The sequence below is a fragment of the Oncorhynchus masou genome, chromosome 27 (genome assembly GCF_036934945.1).
Source record: "Oncorhynchus masou masou isolate Uvic2021 chromosome 27, UVic_Omas_1.1, whole genome shotgun sequence".
Lineage (NCBI taxonomy): Eukaryota > Metazoa > Chordata > Actinopteri > Salmoniformes > Salmonidae > Oncorhynchus > Oncorhynchus masou.
In genome coordinates, this window is record NC_088238.1 from 34,216,936 (window position 1) to 34,243,182 (window position 26,247).

General features: G+C 41.7%; 2 protein-coding genes across 2 annotated transcripts in view; one reads left to right on the plus strand and one right to left on the minus strand.

Annotated features, from left to right (window-relative positions):
- The window catches only part of LOC135516059 (TBC1 domain family member 22B-like), a 186,590-nt gene that overhangs the window by 105,609 nt on the left and 54,734 nt on the right, over positions 1–26,247 (plus strand). Inside the window, exon 11 of the mRNA XM_064940060.1 lies at positions 5,077–5,152. Coding sequence (XP_064796132.1) covers positions 5,077–5,152 — 76 coding nt within the window. The remainder of the gene's footprint in view (positions 1–5,076; positions 5,153–26,247) is intronic.
- Positions 24,229–26,086, minus strand: LOC135516549 (NADH-cytochrome b5 reductase 3-like). The gene is made up of 2 exons (XM_064940902.1): positions 26,047–26,086; positions 24,229–25,365 (listed from the first exon to the last, which is right to left on the minus strand). The coding sequence occupies exons 1-2, from the start codon at positions 26,084–26,086 to the stop codon at positions 24,419–24,421; spliced, it is 987 nt and encodes a 328-aa protein (XP_064796974.1). The 3' UTR covers positions 24,229–24,418.

Consider the following 26,247-nt stretch of genomic DNA (forward strand, 5'->3'; position numbering starts at 1 on the left):
TAGAAATGTGATTTTAGTCTTCTAAATTAGAATTGTTTGTCATAAAATTTTGGTCAGTCAGTAACCATGCCCAAGTGAGCACAGACATTGTGTAGGCGTAATGGAATGCCCCATTTTACCCGAGGATAAAAGCCTTGGTAACAAAATTTACATTAGACCAAGTAGACGGGACAGTGAGACGGACGTTACGAATGGTTGAAACTACCAATGCAGAAAGCATTTAGCGGTGGCTACACGGCTGAAAATGGTGAGACCAAAACATGCCTGCCTGCTTGCTGCTGGCGTGTAAAATGGTTGGGAGCCTGAACCTGAATAATCAACCTTGAGACCAAGCAGACAGACGGTGTAAGCTGGACGTCACACATGGTTAAATCTACAAGAATAGACCGTGTGGAGCGGGGCTACACGCTACTAAATGGTAAGAAACTCTGAAACTCTCAACACGGGTGAAGAAGAGAAAGACCAGAAACATTCAGTCTGCGGCTGTGCATCGAAAAGTCGTCCTAGGTGGGAAGGAAGAATCCCTCTCAGACAACCGTTGGTACATCTGAAGTATCTCTCCTAACGAACACTCCAAGACCAGCCGAGTCTCACAATGAAGTTGGATAGGACACCCAAACCCTTTTTGAGAAAGTGGTTTAACAGAGAGATGGCAATCAAGGACCGCTATGCGTAAATATACCCTACCATTAAAAGGTTTTAGGGTCACTTAGAAATGTCCTTGTTTTTGAAAGGAAAGCACATTTTCTGTCCATTAAAATAACATGAAATTGATCAGAAATACAGTGTAGACAATGTAAATGTTGACTATTGTAGCCGGAAACAGCTGATTTAAAAAAAAAAATGAATATGAATATCTACATAGCCGTACAGAGGCCAATTATCAGCAACCATCACTCCTGTGTTCCAATGTCACACTGTGTTAGCTATTCCAAGTTTATCATTTTAAAAGGCTAATTGATCATGAGAAAACCCTTTTGCAAATATGTTAGCACAGCTGAAAACGGATTAAAGAAGCAATAAAGCTGTACTTCAGGCTAGTTGAGTATCTGGAGCATCAGCATTTGTGGGTTCAACTAACCTGTACCCCGCACACTGAACCGGTACCCGTGCCCCCTGTATATAGCCTGGTTATTCTTATTGTGTTACTTTTTATTTTTGTCTACTTGGTAAATATTTTCTTAACACTTCTTGAACTGCACTGTTGGTTACGGGCTTGTAAGTAAGCATTTCACTGTGAAGTCCACACTTGTTGTATTCAGGGCATGTGATAAATAAAGTTTGATTTTATTACAGGCTCAAAATGGCCAGAAACAAAGACTTTCTTCTGAAACTCGTCAGTTTATTCTTGTTCTGAGAAATTGCCAAGAAACTGAAGATCTCATACAACGCTGTGTACTACTCGGACAAGTACATTAGAGTTTAGTTTGAGAAACAGATGCCTCACAAGTCCTCAACTGGCAGCTTCATTAAATAGTACCCGCAAAACACCAGTCTCAACGTCAACAGTGAGGAGGCGACTCCGGGATGCTGGCCTTCTAGGCAGAGTTGCAAGAAAAAGCCATATCTCAGACTGGCCAATAAAAATAAAATATTAAGATGGGCAAAAAAACTCAAGACTCAAGACACTGGACGGAGTAGGCCAGCGTCCCGGAGTCGCCTCTTCACTGTTGACGTTGAGACGGGTGTTTTGCAGGTGCTATTTAATGAAGCTGCCAGTTGAGGACTTGTGAGGTGTCTGTTTTATCAAACCAGACACTAATGTACTTGTCCTCTTGCTCAATTGTGCACTGGGGCTCCCGCTCCTCTTTCTATTCTGATTAGAGCCAGTGCTGTTGTGCTGTTCTGTGAAGGGAGTAGTACACAGCGTTGTACGAGATCTTCAGTTTCTTGGCAATTTCTCGCATGGAATAGCCTTCATTTCTCAAAACAAGAATAGACTGACGAGTTTCAGAAGAACATGCTTTGTTTCTGGCCATTTTGAGCCTCTAATCGAACCCACAAATGCTGATGCTCCATATACTCAACTAGTCTAAAGAATGACCGTTTTATTGCTTCTTTAATCAGAACATTTTTCAGCTGTGCAAACATAATTGCAAAAGGGTTTTCTAATGATCAATTAGTCTTTTGAAATGATTAACTTAAATTAGCTAACAACGGAACAGAGGAATGATGGTTGCTGATAATGGGCCTCTGTACGCCTATAAATGGGGTGGCAGATATCCTAGTCGTTAGTTTTGGACTAGTAACCGAAAGGTTGCAAGATCGAATCCCCGAGCTTACAAGGTAAAAATCTGTCGTTCTGCCACTTAACCTGTTGCGTCGCGCAATCCCGGATCCGGGATTCTATTTATAGCCTCAAGCTCATTAGCATAACGCAACGTTAACTATTCATGAAAATCGCAAATGAAATAAATATATTTGCTCTCAAGCTTAGACTTTTGTTAACAACACTGTCATCTCAGATTTTCAAAATATGCTTTTCAACCATAGCTAAACAAGCATTTGTGTAAGAGTATTGATTGCTAACATGGCTATAAGCCTAGAATTCAGCCAGCAACATTTTCACAAAAACAAGAAAATAATTCAAAAAAATCATTTACCTTTGAAGAACTTCAGATGTTTTCAATGTGGAGACTCAGTTAGATAGCAAATGTTCAGTTTTTCAAAAAAATATTATTTGTGTAGGACAAATCGCTCCGTTTTGTTCACGTTTGGCTATGAAAAAAACCTGTATACAGTTATAGCCTCAAGCTCATTAGCATAATGTAACGTTAACGATTTCTGAAAATCGCAAATAAAATGAAAATAATGCGCCTGCTCTAAAGATTAGCCTTTTCTTAACAACACTGTTATCTCAGATTTTCAAAATATGCTTTTGAACCATCGCTATTCACTAATTTGTGTAAGAGTATGCTAAGCTAGCTTAGCATTTTGAGTAGCATTTAGCACGCAACATTTTCACAAAAACCAGATAAATAAAATAATTTACCTTTGAAGAGCTTCGGATGTTTTCAATGAGGAGACTCTCAGTTACATAGCAAATGTTCAGTTTTTCCTGAAAGCATCTTTGTGTAGGAGAAATCGCTCCGTTTTGTACATCACATTTGGCTACCGAAACGAACCGAAAATTCAGTCACCAACAACGTCAAACTTTTTCCGAATTAACTCCATAATATCGACCGAAACATGGCAAACGTTGTTTGGAATCAATCCTCAAGGTGTTTTTTCACATATCTCTTCATTGATATATCGTTCGTGGAAGCCTGCTTTCTTCTCTGAATTCCATGGAAAAATACTTGCAGCTGAGGTTTGCGCACCAATTTCAGCGCAGGACACCGGGCGGACACCTGGTAAATGTGGTCTCTTATGGTCAATCTTCCAATGATATGCCTACAAATACGTCACAATGCTGCAGACACCTTGGGGAAACGACAGAAAGGGCAGACTCATTCCTCTCTCATTCACAGCCATATAAGGAGACAATGGAAAACGGAGCCTCAAAATTCCTGCTCATTTCCTGGATGCCGTTTCATCTTGGTTTTGCCTGTAGCTCACGTTCTAGGGCACGCACAGAAAATATCTTTGCAGTTCTGGAAACGTCAGAGTGTTTTCTTTCCAAAGCTACCAATTATATGCATAGTCGAGCATCTTTTTGTGACAAAATATTGCGCTTAAAACGGGAACGTCTTTTTATCCAAAAATGATATAGCGCCCCTAGAGTTTCAAGAGGTTAACAAGGCAGTTAACCCACTGTTCTTTGGCCGTCATTGAAAATAAGAATTTGTTCGTAACTGACTTGCCTAGTTAAATAAAGGTACAATGTTAATGTTGTAAAAAGACTGTCTCCACTGTATTTCTGATACATTTTATTCTATTCTAATTGACAAAAAAATTATATTTTCCTTCAAAAACAAGAACATTTCTAAGTGACCCCAAACTTTTGAACGCTAGTGTATATATATTTCATTTCTTATCCGAAAGAGCGGTGGTTCATGTGCAAAGTATTATTATTTCTTTGAGCGTAGGTTCCATTTAAGTAGGAGGGAACTTTACCTACCCCTCCCTCTCCATGTGTAACAAGCCGTCATATCTTGTTAGTCCACTAGGGACTTTTATCTCATGTAAGTGTGTTTTGTGTATTCTTCGTTAATATTTTGTTGGTAAATAAATGATTTAAATCAATTTGTTTAGTACTGATTATTCAAAAGGGCTAGCGTTCTTCCGGATCCAAGGATTATGCCACGTTCAGAGTGAGATTGAGATAATAATTGACTGTTATTGATGTAAGATATCTATATATCTTTTGAGTTTAATTCGGGCGAAGGTAACTCGTTTAACAACTTCTTCCGTGGTGCCCCAAATTCCTAATGAGTTAATTGCTCATGATTAATTTAATCGAATAACACGTAAACATAGTTAGTTGATAAGGTATCACGACATTGTTATAAACATACATTCTAGTCTCAAAACAGTCAAATGTAGTAATGAGGAGGAGAAAAACAGATGCCAAATCAGTGAGTTCAGCCACCCTTCAAGCCCTGCTGTCTGATATTTGCATTTAGACTGTAAATGTTGCATTTAATCCCCTGTCAGCATGTGTTTATTGGTTGAGAGGACAGCGCAACTCCTGATCTCTCCTGTTCTCCCTCTCCCCATCTCTCTGTCTCTCCGTCTGTCCGTCTGTCCGCCCCCTTCAAAATGGCCACAGGGTGATCACGAGCTGTGTATGCTCTGATGAGACTGTGTATGCTCTGTGTGCCAGTGTCCCTCAGCTAGTATACACAGATGTTTGTTTATATGTCATCATTACTATTCCTCACTCACATCCTCTTTTTCTTTATTGAAGTACAGTTTGGTACAACAGTCTTGTCTCTGTTTTTAAGTTAAATCAATAATAGTGCAGCCATCACCCCTAGTAAGTAAGTCAGGCCTCACCTTACTGTGAAATTCATCCCTCTCTTTCTCTCTCCTCTCTCTGCTCTCTCTCTCACACTCTCTTCTCTCTCACATTCTCTCTCACTCTCTCTCTCTGCTCTCTCTCTCTCGCATTCTCTCGCTCTCTCTCCAATCAAGGACAACTACACATTTGCCCAGCCTGGGATCCAAAGAAAAGTCAAGGCTCTGGAGGAGTTGGTCAGCAGGATCGATGGTGAGTGCTTTCTCTCCCTTTCGCTCTTTCTCCTGGCCTCTCTTGTGGTCCTCTGCTCTCCTGTGGTCCTTTCCCTCTTCCTCTCCATCTTTCTCACCCCTCCCTCCCCTTAGCTTGTCCTCTCCCACTTTCTATCTCCCTCTTTCGATCTGTGTGGTTTCCAGAAGGGAAATCTTGTCTCTGAGCACACCCCTGCATCATATCTCTCTCTCTTTGTCTGTCTGACCATATCTCTCTTCCTGTCTGTCAGAATGATGATTAGTCTGTCCTTCTGTCAGAGTGATCACGCGCGCGCACACACACACACACACAGACCCCGACTGCTGTGTGTCATCCCCAATCAGCAGCGGGTCAGTGTGGCTTTTAAGAGTGGTGGCTGGCTGGCGTCTGGTCCGCCGGGGGGAAGCAGGAGCCACCAGAGCATGAGATCCTCTCATTACTTTAAATTACTGAGGTGTAATCAGAATTCACTGGCCATCCTCTCCTCCCACCATCTCCTCACAGAGCAGGATATGGCCAGGGTGGAGGGAGACCGGTCCCTGCACAGCACAAAGCCAGACCAGGACCAGATCTAGACTCTACTCCTAGTCCTATACTCATATACTTTATTAATATTAGAGAGTTGTAATCAGGATTCAGTGGACATCTTCTTACAGCACAGGGACAGAAACCGAGTCCTGCACTGCACACAGTCAGCCCAGTTCTAGACCCAGATTCAACACCAGACCTACCGCTATACCCTATTGCCAGATCCAGCCCAGACCCAGGCATTTGTATTCCAAAACAGTCTCATATTTTCTTTCTTCCTGACGTCTCTGCTCAGTTTGGACTTGGCTATATTTAACAACCAAATTTATGCAGGGAGGGAAATTGAGTTGGTCTTGGACTAGATAAATGTCTTTAGGTCACAGGTTAGATTTACCCTCTCTGGAGTAAGAGACTGTTCTTAAACAGATATTGAACTTTACCAGTCCTCCTTGAGAACTTCAGTTATTTTTCTCTTACTTTATCAGTTTCCAGTGTTGTTGCCTTCTCCATTTTCTTGATCCTACAGTACATGTAAATTACCGGTAAATACTTATTAATGAACCATACCTTGCCAGGTATTTATTTCTGTGATATTTTTAACAGCTGTTGGGTGGCCTTTTCTCTGTTGATTTGTAACAGAGAAGGTAGCCTAGCGGTTAAGAGTGTTGGACAAGTAACCAAAGGTTGCTGGTTCAAATCCCTGAGCCAACATGGTGAAAAATCTATCGATGTGCCCTTGAGCAAGGCATTTAACCCTAATTGATACTGTAAGTAGCTCTGGATAAGACCGTTTGCTGAATGACAAAAACATTTGTTTTTTTATTAAATGTTTTATTTTTTTTTACAATTTAACATATTGCTCATTAATTCAACACACAGCTCCTTAACCTCTTGGAACTCTAGGGGCAGTATTTCATTTTTGGGTAAAAAAAAACGTTCCTGTTTTAAACAAGATATTTTGTCACGAAAAGATGCTCGACTATGCATACAATTGACAGCTTTGGAAAGAAAACACTCTGACGTTTCCAAAACTGCAAAGATATTATCTGTGAGTGCCACAGAACTGATGCTACAGGTGAAACCAAGATGAAACTTCAAACAGGAAATGAGCAAAATATTTGAAGCGCTGTTTTCCAATGTCTCCTTATATGGCTGTGAATGCGCCCTGAACGAGCCTACAATTTCTGCCGTTTCTCCAAGGTGTCTGCAGCATTGTGACGTATTTGTAGGCATATCATTGGAAGATTGACCATAAGAGACCACATTTACCAGGTGTCCGCCTGGTGTCCTGCGTCGAAATTGGTGCGTAAACTTCAGCTGCAAGTATTTTTCCATGTGATTCAGAGGAGAAAGCAGACTTCCACGAACAATATATCAATGAAGAGATATGTGAAAAACACCTTGAGGATTGATTCTAAACAACGTTTGCCATGTTTCAGTCGATATTATGGAGTTAATTTGGAAAGAAGTTTGGCGTTTTGGTGACTGAATTTTCGTTTTTTTTGGTAACCAAACGTGATGTACAAAACGGAGCGATTTCTCCTACACAAAGAATCTTTCAGGAAAACTGAACATTTGCTATCTAACTGAGAGTCTCCTCATTGAAAACATCCCAAGTTCTTCAAAGGTAAATTCTTTTATTTGAATGCTTTTCTTGTTTTTGTGAAAATGTTGCCCGCTAAATGCTACGCTAAATGCGACGCTAGCCATCAATACTCTTACACAAATGCTTGTTTTGCTATGGTTGAAAAGCATATTTTGAAAATCTGAGATGACAGTGTTGTTAAGAAAAGGCTAAGCTTGAGAGCTAGCATATTTATTTCATTTCATTTGCGATTTTTATGAATAGTTAACGTTGCGTTATGCTAATGAACTTGAGGCTATAACTGGATACAGGTTTTTTTCGTAGCCAAACGTGAACAAAACGGAGCGATTTGTCCTACACAAATAATATTTTTTGAAAAACTGAACATTTGCTATCTAACTGAGAGTCTCCTCATTGAAAACATCCGAAGTTCTTCAAAGGTAAATGATTTTATTTGAATGCTTTTCTTGTTTTTGTGTAAATGTTGCCGGCTGAATTCCAGGCTAATAGCTATGCTAGCTAACAATACTCTTACACAAATTCTTGTTTAGCTATAGTTCAATAGCATATTTTGAAAATCTGAGATGACAGTGTTGTTAACAAAAGTCTAAGCTTGAGAGCAAATATATTTATTTCATTTCATTTGCAATTTTCATGAATTGTTAACGTTGCGTTATGCTAATGAACTTAAGGCTATAAATAGGATCCCGGATACGGGATTGCTCATCGCATGAAGTTAAAGATTTGAACCATAAAGATACACCTATACACGTGCATACTTATACGCTCACAGGTCTCCTTATAGGTAGAACCAACACTACAAGCAAACTCTGTACTCATTGTAATTAGAGACAAACATTTTCTCCTGGGAATTCTTCTAAGAACCCCAAATGTGTTAATTCATCTGATATTAAAATGGCACCCTATCCTCTATATAGTGCAATCCTTCGGACCAGATTTACTCCAGACACCCGAACAGGCCCCCATCCCCGTCATTCACAGGAGAAAGCGACGGAAAAGGTATCGCGGAAGGAGATCAGGGTGCCTTGTGAGGATCCGCCGACGAGTGGCTAATCTGCCTTTGCCATCCGTACTATTGGCCAATGTACAATCACTGGATAATAAATTGGATGAACTAAAAGCACATTTATCCTACCAACGGGACATTAAAAATTGTAATATCTTATGTTTCACCGAGTCATGGTTGAACGATGACATGAATAGCATACAGCTAGCAGGTTATACACTGTATCGGCAGGATAGAACATTAGCCTCTGGCAAGACAAGGAGTGGTGGTCTATGTATATTTGTAATCAACAGCTGGTGCACGATATCTAAGGAACTCTCAAAGTTTTGCCCGCCTGAGGAAGAGTATCTCATTATAAGCTGTAGACCACATTATCTGCCGAGAGAGTTTACATCCTCTACTTTTTGTAGCTGTCAACATACTACCACAGACCGATGCTGGCACGAAGACTGCACTCAACGAGCTGTATACCGCCATAAGCTAACAAGAAAATGCTCAGCCAGAGGCGGCGCTCCTACTGGCCGGGGACTTTAATGTAGGGAAACTTAAATACATTTTTCCTCATTTCTACCAGCATGTTAAATGTGCAACCAGAGGGGGGGGAAAAATCTAGACCACCTTTACTACACCCACAGAGACTTGTACAAAACTCTCCCTCGCCCTCCATTTGGCAAATCTGACCATCATTCTATCCTTCTGATTCCTGCTTATAAACAAAAATTAAAGCAGGATGCACCATTGACTCGTTCAACAAAAAAGTGGTCAGATGAAGCAGATGCTAAGCTACAGGACAGTTTTGCTAGCACAGACTGGAATATGTTCTGGGATTCTTCCGATGGCATTGAGGAGTACACCACTACAGTCACTGGCTTCATCAATAAGTGCATCGATGACATCGTCCCCACAGGGACTGTATGTAAATACCCCAACCAGAAGCCATAGATTACAGGCAACATCCACGCTGAGCTAAAGGGTAGAGCTGCCCCTTTCAAGGAGCGGAAGCTTATAAGAAATCCCGCTATTCCCTCCGGCGAACAATCAAATAGGCAAAGCGTCGATACAGGACTAGGATCAAATCGTACTACACCGGCTCCGGCGCTTGGATGTGGCAGGGCTTGCAAACTATTAGAGAATACAAAGGGAAGCACAGCTGAGAGCTGCCCAGTGACACGAGCCTACCAGACGAGCTAAATTACTTCTATGCTCGCTTCGAGGCAAGTAACACTGAAACATGCATGAGAGCATCAGCTGTTCCGGACGACTGTGTGATCACACTCTCTGTAATAACATGTTATTACATCACACTCTCTGTCATTTTATTTTACCTTTATTTAACTCAGCAAGTCAGTTCAGAACAAATTCTTATGTTCAATGACAGCCTAGGAACAGTGGGTTAACTGCCTGTTCAGGGGCAGAACACAGATTTGTACCTTGTCAGCTCGGGGTTTGAACTTGCAACCTTCCGGTTACTAGTCCAACGATCTAACCACTAGGCTACCCCAATAACATGCAGACCACCATAGACCCTGTGCACAAGAGCACTAAGGTATTTGATATTTTATTAGGATCCCCATGTGATTAAGACCTTTAAACAGGTCAACATTCACAAGGCCGCAGGGCCAGACGGAATACCAGGATGTGTACTCCATGCATGCGCTGACCCACTGGCAAGTGTTTTCAATGACATTTTCAACCTCCCTGTCTGAGTCTGTAATACCAACATGTTTCAAGCAGACCAACATAGTCCCTGTGCCCAAGAACACTAAGGTATTTGGTATTTTATTAGGATCCCCATTCGCGGCTACTCCTCCTGGGGTTCACATAAAACATAATACAGAATGACATAATAAAGAACATCAACAGACAAGAACAGCTCAAGAACATATCTACGTACATTTATTTTAAAGGCACACGTATCTTACATATCAATGCATACACACAAACTGTCTCGGTCAAATAGGGGAGAGGCGTTGTACCGTGAGGTGTTGCTTTGCCTGTTTTTTATACCAGGTTTGCTGTTTATTTGAGCAATATGAGATAGAAGGAAGTTCCATGCAAAAGGCTCTATATAATACTGTACGCTTTCTTGAATTTGTTCTGGATTTGGGGACTGTGAAAAGACCCTGGTGGCATGCCTGGTGGGATAAGTGTATGTCTCAGAGCTGTGTGTAAGTTGACTATGCAAATAATTTGGGATTTTCAATACATTAATGTTTCTTATAAAAATAAGTGATGCAGTCAGTCTCTCCTCAACTTTTAGCCAAAAGAGACTGGCATGCACAGTATTTATATCAGCCCTCTGATTACAATGAAGAGCAGAATGCGCTGCTCTGTTCTGGGCCAGCTGGAGCATAACTCGGTCTTTCCTTGCAGCACTGGACCACACGACTGGACAATAATCAAGATTAGACAAAACTTGAGTCTGCAGAACCTGCTTTTTGGAGTGTGGTGTCAAAAAAGCAGAGCATCTCTTTATTACGGCCAGACCTCTCCCCATCTTTACAACCATTGAATCTATATGTTTTGACCATGACAGTTTACAATCTAAGGTAATGCCAAGTAATTTAGTCTCTTCAACTTGTTCAACAGCCACACAATTCATTACCAGATTCAGCTGAGGTCTAGAACTTAAGGAATGATTTGTACCAAATACAATGCTCTTAGTTTTACAGATGTTCAGGACCAGTTTATTACTGGCTACCCATTCCAAAACATACTGCAACTCTTTGTTAAGGGTTTCAGTGACTTCATTAGCTGTCTTTGCTGATGCGTATATGGTTGAATCATCAGCATACATGGACCCACATGCTCTGTTTAATGCCAGTGGCAGGTCATTGGTAAAAATAGAAAAGATTAGAGGACCTAGAGAGCTGCCCTACGGTACACCACACTTTACATGTTTGACATTAGAAAAGCTTCAATTAAAGAAAACTCTTCAAGTTCTATTAGATAAATAGCTCTGAATCCACGATATGACAGAGGTTGAAAAGCCATAACACATACGTTATTTCAACAACAGGCTATGGTCAATAATATCAAAGGCTGCACTGAAATCCAGCAGTAAAGCTCCCACAATCCTATTATCAATTTCTTTCAACCATTCACCAGTCATTTGTGTCAGTTCAGTACATGTTGAGTACCCTTCTCTGCTGAAAGTCTGTTGTTAATTTGTTTACAGAGAAATAGCATTGTATTTGGTCAAACCCATTTTTTTCTAACAGTTTGCGAAGAGCTGGCAGCAAGCTTATAGGTCTGCTGTTAGAACCAGTAAAGGCCGCTTTACCACTCTTGGGTAGCGGAATTACTTTGACTTCCCTCCAGGCCTAAGGACAAAGACTTTCCTTTAGGCTCAGATTGAAAATATGACACAGAGGAGTGGCAAAAGAGTCAGCTACCATACTCAGTAGCTTTCCATCTAAGTTGTCAATGCCAGAAGATTTGTCACCATTGATCGATAAGTCATTTTCCCACCTCTCCCACTCTAACTTTACACAATTCAAACTTGCAATGCTTTTCTTTCATTATTATTATTTTTTGCATGAATACAATTGCTCACTGTTCATTGTTGGCATTTCCTGCCTAAGTTTGCCCACTTTGCCAGTGAAAATATCATTAAAATAATTGGCAACATCAAATGGTTTTGTGATGAATAAGCTTTCGATGAAAGATGGAGTTTGATTTGTCTTTCTGCCCAAAGTTTCATTCAAAGTACTCAAGTTTTTTTCATCATTCTTTACATCATTGATCTTGGCTTCATAATACAGTTTTTTCTTCTTGTTGAGTTTAATCACATATTTCTCAATTTGCAGTAAGTAAGCCAGTCAGATGTGCAGCCAGACTTATTAGCCACTCCTTTTGCCCCATCTCTTTCAACCATACAGTTTTTCCAATTCCTCAAGCTATGGAGCCTTAACAGTTCTAACAGTCAGTTTCTTAACAGTTTATCAATACTTGGAAGAAACTATTTAATAAATTAATCAAGTGCAGTGTCTGGATGCTCCTCATTAATCACATCAGACCAACTGATATTTTTAACATCATCCACACAAGAGTCGCAGCAACATATGTTGTTTGATCTCTTATATACAATTTTAGGCCCAGCTGTTGGAACTTTGGCTTTCCTGGATATAGCCACTATGTTGTGATCACTACATCCAATGGATACAGATACAGCTTTGGAACAAAGTTCTACAGTATTAGTAAAAATGTGATCGGTACATGTGGATTATCTTTTTCATGTAGTGTTTGTAAACACCCTGCTAGGTTGATTAATAACCTGAACCAGATTACAGACACTGGTTACAGTAAGAAGCTCCCTCTTCATCGGACAGCTTGATGAAACCCAGTCAATATTCAGGTCCCCAGAAAGTAGATCTCTCTGTTTACATCACATACACTAGCAAGCATTTCACACACATTATATATAGCACTTGATGGCCTATAGCTACACCCCAAAAGAAAAGGCTTTAGGTGTGTCAAGTGGACCTGCAACCACAACACTTCAAAAACACTTGACATAAGATATTCTCTAAGCATGACAGGGATATGGGTCTGAATATATAGAGCAACACCTCCCCAATAAGCATCTTCTATAGATGGTATAGCTTTGTATTGCCACTGCTGTATCATCAAATGAATTATCTAAGTGAGTCTCAGAAATGGCTAATATATGAATGTTATCTGATGTTAGCAAGTTATTGATTTCATTAACCTTATTTCTAAGGCTGCATATATTAATATGGGCTATTTTCAGTCCTTTCCTGGGTAGCTTATTAGAGATAGACATAATACTGAAAAGAGCAAACAAAGCAAGATAAAAACAAATATACATTCAGCAGTCCATTAATCAATTGGTGTGTGTGGGTTGAAAATACGAAACCATAGGCTTGGCTCTCTCATCCCTGTCTAAATGACTACCGACCCATAGCACTCATGTCGGTAGCCATGAAGTGCTTTGAAAGGCTAGCCATGGCTCACATCAACACCATTATCCCAGAAACCCTATATGGGAATGGAAAGTATTGGCATATATTTGTAAATACTCAAATACATAATTCATATACCATTTTTTATATATTTTTTTCAACGGGTAGTAATGCTGAGACCAATGTGTATTTCTCAGTTGAGCCCTGCATTAACACACATACACATTAATAATGCTCATCAATATTCACATCAATACACTAAAATCAAAACACAATCATAGAAAACAATCAGCCTTTTGAATTGCTCTAGAGGCATCAATTCGTAACCTTTTTGAGAACCTTGGACAAGGAAGCTGCAAAAAACCCTAAAAGCAGATCAAATATAACAATTTAACATCAATACACACAAATATAGAAGCTTGAAGCTTTCCACCTTCTCCACTGTGGTCCCGTCGATGTGGATAGAGGGATGTTCCCTCTGCAGTTTCTTGAAGTCCACGATTATCTTCTTTGTTTTAATGATGTTGGGTGAGAGGTTCTTTTCCTGGCGCTACACTCCCAGGTCCCTCACCTCCTTCCTGTAGGCTGTAATGTCGTTGTTGGTAATCAGGCCTACAGCTATTGTGTCGCCTGCAAACTTGATGATTGAGTTGGAGGCGTGCGAGGCCATGCAGTCATGAGTGAACTGGGAGTACAGGTGGAGGCTGAGCACACATCCTTGTGGGGACCCAGTGTTGAGTATCAGCGAAGTGGAGGTGTGTTTTCCTACCTTCCCCACCTGTGGGCGGCCCGTCAGGAAGTCCAGGACTCAGTTGCACAGGGTGGTGTTCAGACTCTGTGCCTCAATCTTAATGATGAGCTCCGAGGGTACTATGATGTTGAATGCTGGGCTATAGTCAATGAACAGCATTCTAACATAGGTATTCATATTGTCCAGATGGTATAGGGCAGTATGCAGTGCGATGGTGATTGCATTGTCTGTGCATCTTTTTGGGGCAGTAAGTAAATTGATGTAGGTCTAGGGTATCAGGTAAGGTAGATTTGATATGGTCCTTGACTAGTCTCTCAAAGCACTTCATGATGACAGAAGTGAGTGCTACGGTGCGATAGTAATTTAGTTACCTTGGCTTTCTTGGGTACAGGAACAATGGTGGACATCTTGAATCATGTGGGGACAGTAGACTGTGATAGGGAGAGATTGAATATGTCAGTTAACACTCAAGCCAGCTGGTCTGCGCATGCTCTGAGAACACGGCTAGGGATGCCGTCTGGGCCAGCAGCCTTGTGAGGGTTAACACGTTTAAATGTCTTACTCATGTTGGCCACGGAGAAGGAGAGCCCACAGTCCTTGATAGCGAGCCGCGTCAGTGGCACTGTGTTATCCTCAAAGCGGGCGAAGAAGGTGTTTAGCTTGTCCGGAAGCAAGATCTCGGTGTCCGACGTGGCTAGTTTGTAGTATGTGATTGTCTGTAGATCCTACCACATTGATCTTGTGGCTGAGACATCTTGAAGCGTGGATTCCGATTGGTTAGACCAGCGTTGAATAGTTCTTAGCATGGTTACTTCCTGTTTGAGTTTCTGCCGAAATGAAGGGAGGAGCAAAATGGAGTCCTAATCAGATTTGCCGAAAGGATGGCAGGGGAGGGCCTTGTAAGGCATCCCGGAAGTTGGTGTAGCAGTGGTCGATTGTTTTAGCAGTGCGAGTCAATGTGTTGATACAATTTTGGCATTCTTTTCCTCAAATTTGCTTTGTTAAAGTCCCCAGCTATAATACATGCGGCCTCAGGATTTGTGGTTTCCAGTTTGCATAAAGTCCAGTGAAGTTCTTTGAGGGGGGGATATACACGACTGTGACTATAACCAAAGAGAATTCTCTTCAATTTCCCTGGGGGGTACGAACAAACGATTCGATTCGGGAAAGTCGTATTCCTGGTCAAAGTGCTGGTGAGTTACCGTGCTCTGATATCCAATAGTTCTTCCTGGCTGTATGTAATAACACAAAACATTTTCTGGGCTAATAATGTAAGAAGTAACACACAATAAAAACAAAATACTTTAAAGAGTATCTTGTACGTCTAAGTGAACCATGTAAGGTACGTAAGTTTATGTAGAAAGGCTTTATAACCAAAAAGAGTGCAAGGTATCGAATTACTATACTTTAGAGAGGGCCAGCCTACTTTCTCATACAGAATGCAGTGATGTGTACCGGACCCATTGCCCATAATAAGCAGTGCATTATGATAATTATGCATACAGGCGTCTGTTAGTTTTTTTTGTAGAAGGAACAGCATTGTTTATATGGACAGTAAAAAGTACAGGACCTAATGTGTGACACCTTTCGTAATATCAATAAAAGCTGACTTAACACCATCAGAAAAAACACATTCTGTCATGTCTTCTCCCCAATTTCTCCCCAAGGAGGGAGGGGGCAGAGCCCCCAATTTCTCCCCAATTTTGTGGTATCCAATTGCTGGTAGTTACTGTCTTGTCTCATCGCTACAACTCCCGGGAGAGGCGAAGGTTGAGAGCCATGCGTCCTCCAAAACACAACCCAACCAAGCCGCACTGCTTCTTGACGCTACCCATCCCGGTACCGGGATAATTGTCATCGGCAACCGCTGAATAGCATAGCGCCACAGTCAAATAATATTACTAAAAAATATTCATATTCATGAAATCACAAGTGCAATATTGCAAAACACAGCTTAGCCTTTTGTTAATCCACCTGTCGTCTCTGATTTTGAAATTATGCTTTACAGCGAAAGCAATCCAAGCGTTTGTTTATCGATAGCATAACATAACATTATGTACACTAAGCATTAAGTAGCTAGGTCACGAAATTCAGAAAAGCAATAAAAAAAAAGTTTACCTTTGATGATCTTTGGATGTTTTCACTCACGAGGCTCCCAGTTACACAACAAATGTTCCTTTTGTTCCATAAAGATTATTTTTATACCCAAAATACCAACGTTTGTTTGTTGCGTTATGTTCAGAAATCCACAGGAAAGAGCGTTCACGACAACGCAGACGAATATTATATTCCAAATCATATCCATTATGTCCACAGAAACATGTCAAACGACTGGGGACAATCTTTGAATCAATAAAGAGTGGTCAACAGTATTCTCTTATCCATACCCTTTACCACATTGTTTAACACCAAGGTTGCATTAGGGATGGTGCTATAAACAGGCATGAAACCAGACTGGTGAGCACTTAGAATACATCTCGTAGGAAGGAAGGATCTAAGTTGTCAATGAATTAATATAATGTTTTCAGGGCTCTACATTAAGGCATGTATGGGGTAAGTAAACATTTTTTTTACAAAAATTGTTGGATTACCAGAATATAGATTTCAGTAGAAAATCACTATCAAACTATTACTCCGATCAGAATTGGATCAAGCAGCGCCGCAGTGCATGGTTTACATTCTGAGTAAATTGCCTATATTCCAATTTGCTATAACAAATTTCTATAAATAAGTTATATTTATACAAAACGAGAACAATGTAGACCGAGCTAAGAGCCTCACCAAAGCACCACAAAATATCCGGTCAGAAAATGTAGTTTTGATATGAGTATGACCTGGCCTATTAAGCCACTCTTCAATGTAATTCATCCCAGATTTCTCCTGCCATGCTTTTTCATGATCACGGTGCAATAAATGAATGTAATAGAGTTCTGGACATTCTCAGAAAGTTTTATTGTTTTTGAATAACCCCAAGGCTTATGGTAATAACGAGAGGGAGAGAAGAAAGGATAGCAATATATACACATCTAATGAGAAATGTGAACAACACCTTCTTGTTGAGCAAAGCATTATAAGACAGACTTTATGCATACGAGGCCCCAGAAAAATCCTTCCTTGCCATTGTGAACCAAACAACCAAAAGCTTTATAAACCAAATAAAATATCATAAAAGCATTAAGACAAATTAAAGTTATGAAGAGTATTTTCCAAAATATTTGAGTGTTTAATGTCCTAAAGTTGCCGCTTTTAAATGAGATGAATTATGGAAGTCGGAGTCTATGCTATTCTCAATCCAATGAGGAGTCAAAAATGTAGGCTCCAGCTGATGAATGCTTATGAAATGAAATGAGTAGTTGACCTATGCCTATTTCCATATTATTCTAGCAATGTGCAACCTACTTACAATGCATATAGTAGCCTCGGTTTAATAAGAGAAGAGGATGAGGAAAAAATGCTAATCAGTTTATAATTTTCCAGTTCTGAGGATAGCAGAGTTGCTCTGCAGCCCGTGATGACATCCCAGCACAAGACGCACTGCTAGAGAGGCTCGTTGACTGTGTCACTCGCTCCATCTGCACACTTTGGCAGACAAATCTAGCCAGATAGGCCTAGGCTACTACACATCTCTTTTGTGTCACAGCTCCACCAGAGTGAAATAAGCTATTCGAAAAGATTTGGCTCAGCTAAATGTATTTTGTCAATGTCATGATTCTTCTCGTCCTTCCAATAGCATGCCAGCAAATGCGTAGCAGTCTTTCTTTCTTTAAAAAAAATCGAATAAATGAGTTTGTACGTTATTTTGGATGGCTGCTAGGGGGAGATAACATCGTCTATGGCAGGGGTGTCAAACATTCCATGGAGGGCCTATTGTCTGCTGGTTATAGTTTTTTTTCCCCTTTCAATTGAGACCTAGACCACCAGGTGGGGAATTCCTTACTAATCAGTGACCTTAATTCATCAATCAAGCACAAGGGAGGAGCGAAAACCTGCAGACACTCGGCCTTCCGTGGAACGAGTTTGACACGTGGTCTATGGGCAAGCGCAGAATTTTTTTTCATATCACTACTATATACTTTACACATTTTCAGTCACACTTTTGACTGATGGTGTTACAGACCTTTTTATTTTGTGACTTCAGCTTTCAGACAAGTAAAAAAAATCTGTCCTACTTGTTCAAAGGACAAGTGGCTAAAAAAGTTAATGTCAAGCCCTGGTTGTTGAAAATGAAAACATATTCACTAGAAGTTGACTGATCTTCCAACGAGCCAAGTGGTGGCTGGGAGAGGGAATAGTAGTCGACTGACTGCCCAGGGTCGATTTAACCAGCATTTCTTAAAATAAAAAGCCTGGAGAGATAAAATGGTGAAAGCATCACTTGTCTTATTTTTCTCAGTAATGATGCCAGTGTCTGACACAACTTGCTTATGCAGGGACGGAGATGAATTGCCACGCTTCAATGCATTAACTATTTTCCAAAATGTAGATGGATCACCAGCAGAGTCTGTGATATAACTGAGAAAGTAGCTTGACTTAGCTTTCTTAATTTAGGAAGTACACCTATTTTTACATTTCCACATTTATTTCTACATCTAGGAAGTACATGCACTTGACCAGGTCTGTTTGGTATTTTAAATAATGTATTTCAAAATATGTTTGTGAAAATACTTTAAAGTAGTAGGCTATTTATAGGAAAGTATTTGAAAATACTTTTGAATACTTCCAATATTCCAGTTGATTCAGGCCACAAAGACTTAAATACACAGGAAATAACAAATAATCAAATACACGTGCGTGTGCATATCAGTTTGTGTGTTTGCCCATGTATGTTTATGTGTGTGAGTATGTCCTTGTACATATATGAGTTGGTGTGGATTGATTTCCACCTCTGCGTAACTAGATCCATTAGGGCTGTTCCAGGGGGGAGGTGTTATGCAGCACCATTCTGCCAGCTCTCTGCTAGCTGTGTAAACCTGACACAGGACATGGCTCCAAGGGGGTCATTTTGGGATAATGGCACAGTGTAACAACAGTCCTACAAAGCCCAGAGTGACTTAAAAATAACCACCTGACCACCATTCCACACTGGAATTTACATCTTGAAAAGAGGAAATTGTTCAGAGTGCAGGGAACAGCAGGGCACAAGAAAGAAACATAGAGAAAAATGGGAAGAGAAAGGAAGAGGAGGACATGGAGCCAGTGAAGAAGAGAGAGAAAAAGGGAAGATGGGAAGAAAGCATCAGATGCAACAGCTGTGGTGAAGAGATAGATCAGTGCCCTTGCTACATTCCCTTCCTTCAGAGACCCATATCAGCCTTAGTCTCTTGCTCTATGTGGTACACAAACCATGTTGTATTTGATCCTATTACCACGGTGTACTTTTCCCCTACCACAGTCTCTGATGTTATAAGGTGTGTGCTAGCCAGGGCTGGAGGTGTACCACTGAAAGATGGCCTGCCCAGATTGGTGCTACTTGATGGGCTGTGGCCCTGATGTTCAGACATGTTCCTGAAGCACACCTCTGGCTCCTCAGCCATATGGCTCTGCTCTGTCAGGTGACAGAAAGGAAGGAGCTATCTTCGCACCACAGGGACATCACAGAATCTGACCAGCCTGCCAGCCTTCCCTGACATAATGCCTGTAAGCACAGCGGAGCGTCTGGACGCGACAGAGAAAGATGGGAGTGTAAGGAGGGCGTGGAGGTGGTGTGAGAGAAAGACCTAAACTGTCCCTCACTCGTGATGCCATCAGCAAAGACACATTGTGGTCATATAGCTGAATAGCCACATCATGCTGGAACAGCAACCACAATATCTGCCCAGACTACACTGTATGAAGAGGTATTTTCTAATTTGGCCCCTGTAATTATATTCGATACTAATGATGCTGCATTTTGTAGGGCTTTTCAAGGTGCCTTACGAGTTGACAGTGTAATGGTGAATTGATCTCACCTTGCATTGTCCTTTGCAGTGATGCTGATAGATTAAATTACATGCATAGCAAATATGTGATGACATGAGAAACTGATCCCCACCTGATGATGATGATAATACAGAAACTGATCTGTGTTGTTGTGTTATACGGACTTACAGCAGAGTCTTGTAATTCCTTGTACCTTGGCTGATCCAGTCCAATTTGACCACCTGTGACGGAGGGGAGAGGTGGTGAAGTGGTGCTGATCTCACCCCAGTGTCTGATTGCATAAACGCTTCGTCCCGTCCTACCCTGTGACTCGTCTGCTATGTATCAGCGGCTCAGGTCCGTCCTTCAGTCTCTCCCTGCCTGCCCTTCAGCCCAAACACTGCCAGCTCACCTGCCTTTATCTCCCTCAAACAGAGAGCAAAGGAGAGAGAGAGTAGAGCGAGCGAGTAGAAAGAAAAACACAAACACACCGTGGGGAAAGAGAGACCAGAGAGAGGAGGAAACAGAACAGAAAGGAATAGAGAGAGAACAGGGGAATAGAGAGAGCGGGAGGGCACAGCCCTCCCTGGACCCTCAACCACCCACACTTGCCTCTCAAATCGGCAGGGGTTCGAGAGAGGAAAACGGTTTGGCATGAAGCCTCAAGAACTCTCCCTTTTCTCTGCCTCTGTGTAGCACTAGGTCCATAGAGTACAGTAGCCTATATATCAGAGAGCATAGTCTAGGCTCTCTGACCAATCCCTGCTGAATTTAGCAGAGGAGTGAACGTTCAACCTCCAATAGGCCCCTGACAAATCACTAACACATTTTGGTGCACGACCCGTCTCGGGTCAAAACAACCACCCTGGTTATTTTAGTACAGGGGTAGGCGACCCTAGTCCTGCAGTGCCGCAGGCACGAAATGTTTTTTGATTTAACCGACCTGGAAGACCAGGTGTGTTGAATTTAGGCAATCACTGAACTGATCAATTAGCTCAGTTGGTCAGGTGTGGTGCCTAGATGGAACAAAATCATACAGTACCTGCAGCACTCCAGGAACAGGGTTTCCTACCCCTATTCTAGTATAACCAGGTCTCTGCTTACCGTACCATCTCATCTGTACATCTCTGAGCAGAGAGGCAGTGGGAGCCAATGGGTCCTGTCCCCCTGTAGCAGTTTCCTGCTTCCTCTAGCTCAATTATTACAGGCCTACATTATTACGGGGGAGGAGAAGTGGAAGAATGAAGGGATGAGGGGTGGAGGGGTACTTGCTGTACTCCCCCCTCATTGAATATCTAACTTTATACTATATTATTTATTGCAGACTTCCACAGAATGTTTCAAAGAATGTTCACTTTAGCTCAGACCGTGTAACTGAACTAGTACAGGGAGCGTATACTTTACTGATGCAGATGAGTATGTAGGCGATTCCATAATGTGTTAGAGGTTATTCAAGCATGGTATATTCAAGGACAGACAGTTGTATAATAGTTGATTTGCCAGGATGATATGGCGATAGCTGGTATGAAAGACGTCTGCTTTTGTAACAGCCTGGCTGCCGCGTGACCCATGTGACTACACAACGAGCTGTGTCTTTAAGAGCTGGTGTCAGCCATGCTACTCTTGTAAGGGTACGAAAAGAACATCACATGCCATTCAGACATTCATGCCTTGGTACGTTACAGGGTTAAAATGGAATATGAAGAGTACATTTTACCACTTCTGACTAAGACCGGGGTTGCGTGCACCCTAACCGTGTGTGGAACTGTGCGTCCCTCAAATCTCCTCTTCGTCCTCCACATGGCATTCCTCTCTTCTCTCTCAGGGCCTAATCTCCTCTCCACACAACACAGCAGGAGTAATACACATCTCTTCTCCTCTCTATCCTCAACCTCCTTTGTGTGGGGCTGTGTTTCTCTAAAAGACAGAGGCTGGTGTGAGGCTATTACAGAAATGGGAATCAGATCACACACAAAGCCCCCCCCACAGCATCGATCTCCCTCTGTTCCATTTCCTTTCCCCTTCTCTCTGCCTCTCTCTGGGCTTTGTTTACGTTTGACCGACTGATGCAGGGACGCGGCAGCTCGTCTCCTCTCTTCTCTCTCTGCTCTTTAGAAATACACTCCCGTGGATGGATTGATGGCCTGGGCCGTGTGGAGCTATAGAAAGGAGTCGATGCCAATGTGTTCACTCACTATAGCTTTAGAAATCAGTCAGTCATGCCATTGTGTTCACTCACCGCACAGTAGCCGCCTTAGGGTCACTGCTGTCTGTCATTAGCTGCCTGACCAGGGTGTCGTGGTGGTCGAGATTGCACATTTTGTTTTGTGCTTTTTTTTAAGAACAGGGTTCATAAGTTGATTGATGTGTTGATTAGATGGGTATTAAGATGTTATATGCTACAAGGAGTTTGTGAAGAGTAGAAAGATGGGCTCCTGTATGTGCAGTACAGTATGGAAGCTATGTACTAATTGAAGTTATCTATATCTCTTTGAAGCAGAGATAAGGTGGTGTGTGTGTGTGTGCATATAGATGTGTGTTGAGTTTGTCCCTCCACGTGATCGATGACAGCCCCCTATCTCGTCCTGTAATCCCCCATGTTCCCCTGCTCCGCCGCAGCCCACACTACCATCCTAGCTCTCAGGCCCTTAAACAGAACCAGGCATGGAGATGAGTGCATTCACAGTTCAAATGAATGCGCTGAGGTGGTAGTGCACAGGGTGTGCTCTAGATAAATGAGGAGCAGAAAACGGTCACCTTCAATCCAGGAGAGTGTGACGGGACCAAAAACCTAGTTTAAGCCAAAAGGGGAGGTCATTTTTTTAATGCGTTTAGCCTACCACAGCTAAAGATATCTTTTATAGTCACTTTTCATTTTTCTACTTGAGTTGATGTTACAGGTGACATTAGTCAGTGAGTTAGACACCGTTTTCCAAAAGTGAAATGCAGACAGGTATTGAGGTTTATGTTTATTTTTTGTTTATTTTACTAGGCAAGTCAGTTAAGAACAAATTCTTATTTTCAATGATGGCCTAGGGACAGTGGGTTAACTGCCTGTTCAGGGGCAGAACGACAGATTTGTACCTTGTCAGCTCGGGGGTTTGAACTCACAACCTTTCGGTTACGAGTCCAACGCTCTAACCACTAGGCTACCCTGCCGCCCCAATCTGCGGAACTCTTCACCTCTCCACCCCTGGCTGCCCCTGCTCCCCTCATTATGCAATTCATTTAATCCCCTCTGCTCAGGAGACAAATGGCAGATCCGTCACTGGGTGCTTTTAGCAACAATCAAGGGCTTCGCTCTAACTAACGACACAGTATTAAACGATAGCCCCGTTTTCTTATCGTGACACTAAAGCGTGTGATTTCTACCGGCACGCCAATGTTCACCGGAAGCTACAATCTATCTGAAATATTAAAGCTGATCTACACCCTAAAATGAATTTCTTTTTTTTTTCTTTTTTCCCAGAACTATGTATGTTATTGGTCTCACTGTATATAACAAACATGTTGCATAAAGAAACCGTAATTCAAGTGATGTAAGGACAAGTAAGCAAATTACATTTAAGCACATGGAAATACTTCCGTAACAGCTTCAAGATATCCTATATTTTAGTAGTCACACAATGAGTCTTTCTGCAACAATATGGAATAGGTACATCAATGTGCAAAGTTATACATAACACTTTGGAATAATTTGCAGTGGAAGCGAAGTAAGCAGTATTATGTTCATGTCTTCAGCTGTGCATACAAAAACAAGAATTACTTTACCAAAGGATGGCAATTGCGAAGGCACTCGAGTCAAGTTACAACTATACTGAACAAAAAATATAAACAATGTGTTGGTTTCATGAGCTGAATTGAAAGATCCCAGAAATGTTCCAGTCGCACAAAAAGCTGATTTTCATTTTCTGTACAAATTTGTTTACCGGTACATCCCTGTTAGTGAGCATTTCTCCTTTCTAAGATAATCCATACACCTAACAGGTGTGGCATATCAAGAAGCTGATTAAAGAGCATGATCATTACATTGGTGCACCTTGTGCTGGGGACAATAAAAGGCCATGAGTATGTCTTTAACAAAGCCCTTTCGTGGGGGGGAAACTCATTCTGATTGACTCCCAGGCCCACCCGTGTTTGCACCCGTGCCCAGTCATGTGAAATCCATAGATTAGGGCCTAATTTAAATTAACTGATTACCTCCTATGAACTGTAACTCAGTAAAATGTTTGAAGTTGTTGCATTTATATTTTGTTCAGTACACAAGTATCTGGTTGTCACAATTAGTTTGACAGGAGGAACTTCTACGCCCCCAACTACTAGTGATATAATTCAGAATGATAAACCTGATGATCAACAGAAAATGCTTTGGACACCACTCATTTCAGGATTCTGTTTTAGAAATTGAGGCACAACAAATTACAGAAAATGGTCCACACTAATTCTGCTGTAGGATGTACAAAATGATTTCAATAGATGATCAAGCAGGTTTTTATAAATGTTGGGTGTGGCTGACCATTGAGCCCTGGGGAACCCCTCCCCGGGGTGGCTTCTAAAAGGTGAACCTCCGGCTGCTGGCATGGCCCACTTTGTCCAGGTTGGGGTTACAGGCAAACTGGATCATGGGAGGCGGTCCGCACAGGAGGATGAGAGTGTCGTCTCCAGGGGGTGGAAGGTGGTCCCTCACCTTGTCTTCACTGATGAAGCCTTGGCTGTACTCCCACTCCTCAGGAGCTCTGTCCTGGGTGAACCATAGCTTGAACCGGGTTGGGTGATTAGCTGCGATCTCCTCCAACTCCGGTCGAAGCAAGATGTCTTTCTCAGTCTGGTTGGCGAAGAGCAGCTGACACACAGTCTGGTCTTGGGGATCCTTCATTATAGCTGTGATGATCTGCAGCATGGGAGTGATTCCAGTCCCTCCTGCGATCATGCCCACTTTCTTGGAGGTTTTGATCACAGGCTCCGCCTTTTTTTCTGCCTTGATGGCAAAAGCCCCGTTTCCTTGGTAGACCAGCAGGCCGCTGGGCCCTCTGAAATCAATTGTGTCGCCAATCCGGAGGCTCTCCAAGTACTGACTCATCTTCCCACCTTCAGGAAATTTTGGATTAACATTCTTGTAGTAAATCTTGACTACCAGGTCTACAAAGCCTACGTCGTCGTCACTAGACACAGGTGTGTACGGTCTGACCACCAGGACTCCATCTGGCTTGGCAGACAGGTATATGTGTTGCCCAATGGGTAGCCCAAGGACATGATCATTCTCCCGCAGGGCAAAACGGAATTTCCTTGTGTCATGACTGATGATCTCTTTATCTATCAGCTTTAATGCATATTTGATGTTGGGGTCCTCTAGGGTGATGGCAGGTTTCTTCTTTGAGAGGAAGAGGCTCAGGATGAGGTTGATGATGTTGTCGATACTGCTCCGAATGAGCCCAATGATGTAAGAAGAGCATCTTGTTTTTGGCACGTAACAAGGCAACAGCGAAACGTATGTTCTCCCTAAAAATTAATTTCAATGTTGTTGTTTTTTATGTGTCTCTCTGTAAGGTTTGCACATTTTTCCTCATCTCTCTGTTCTGTGTGAATACAGAATACATTCAGGGTTCATCAGCATGGAAATTGCTAAAGGTGAATTTATTTATGCAAATGAAGGAGAGAAACAGCATGGTTTCTGCACTCTGAATCATGTACATGTAAGACTCCCATGGTTCGATTGTTGAGGCAGAAGTATGAATAGAATTAATGGAAAACAGTTGACTAGTGTGTCTATGAAGAAAAACCTTGTATGTTTCCTTTGTTTGAAGATGTTAGATGGTATTATTCTGTGTGTATATGCATGATTGTGTGTGTGTTTGTGTGGCTGTGTGTGCTTCCCTGCGTGTGTCTTTCACACTCTCTCTTAATCTGGGATATGTGGGACGGTAACGTGCAGGGCGCCAAATTCAAAACAACAAAAATCTTACAATTAAAATTCCTCAAGCATACAAGTATTTTACACCATTTTAAAGATAAAATTCTCGTTAATCCAGCCACAGTGTCTGATTTCAAAAAGGATTTACAGCGAAAGCACCACAAACAATTATGTTAGGTCACCACCAAGTCACAGAAAAACACAGCCATTTTTTCCAGCCAAAGAGAGGAGTCACAAAAAGCACAAATAGAGATAAATGAATCACAAACCTTTGATGATCTTCATCAGATGACACTCATAGGACTTCATGTTACACAATACATGTATGTTTTGTTCGCTAAAGTGCATATTTATAGAAAATAAATCTCATTTTACGTTGGCGCGTTACGTCCAGTAGTTCTAAAACATGCGGTGATTGTGCAGAGAGCCACATCAATTTACAGAAATACTCATCATAAATGTTGATGAAA

Excerpts from the sequence above, each read along its gene's own strand:
- LOC135516549 (XM_064940902.1), bottom strand. The coding sequence starts at position 26,086 with ATGAAGTCCTATGAGTGTCATCTGATGAAGATCATCAAAG. Across the intron at positions 25,366-26,046 it reads TCTGATGAAGATCATCAAAG|GGAGAACATACGTTTCGCTG; the intron begins GTTTGTGATTCA and ends ATTAATTTTTAG.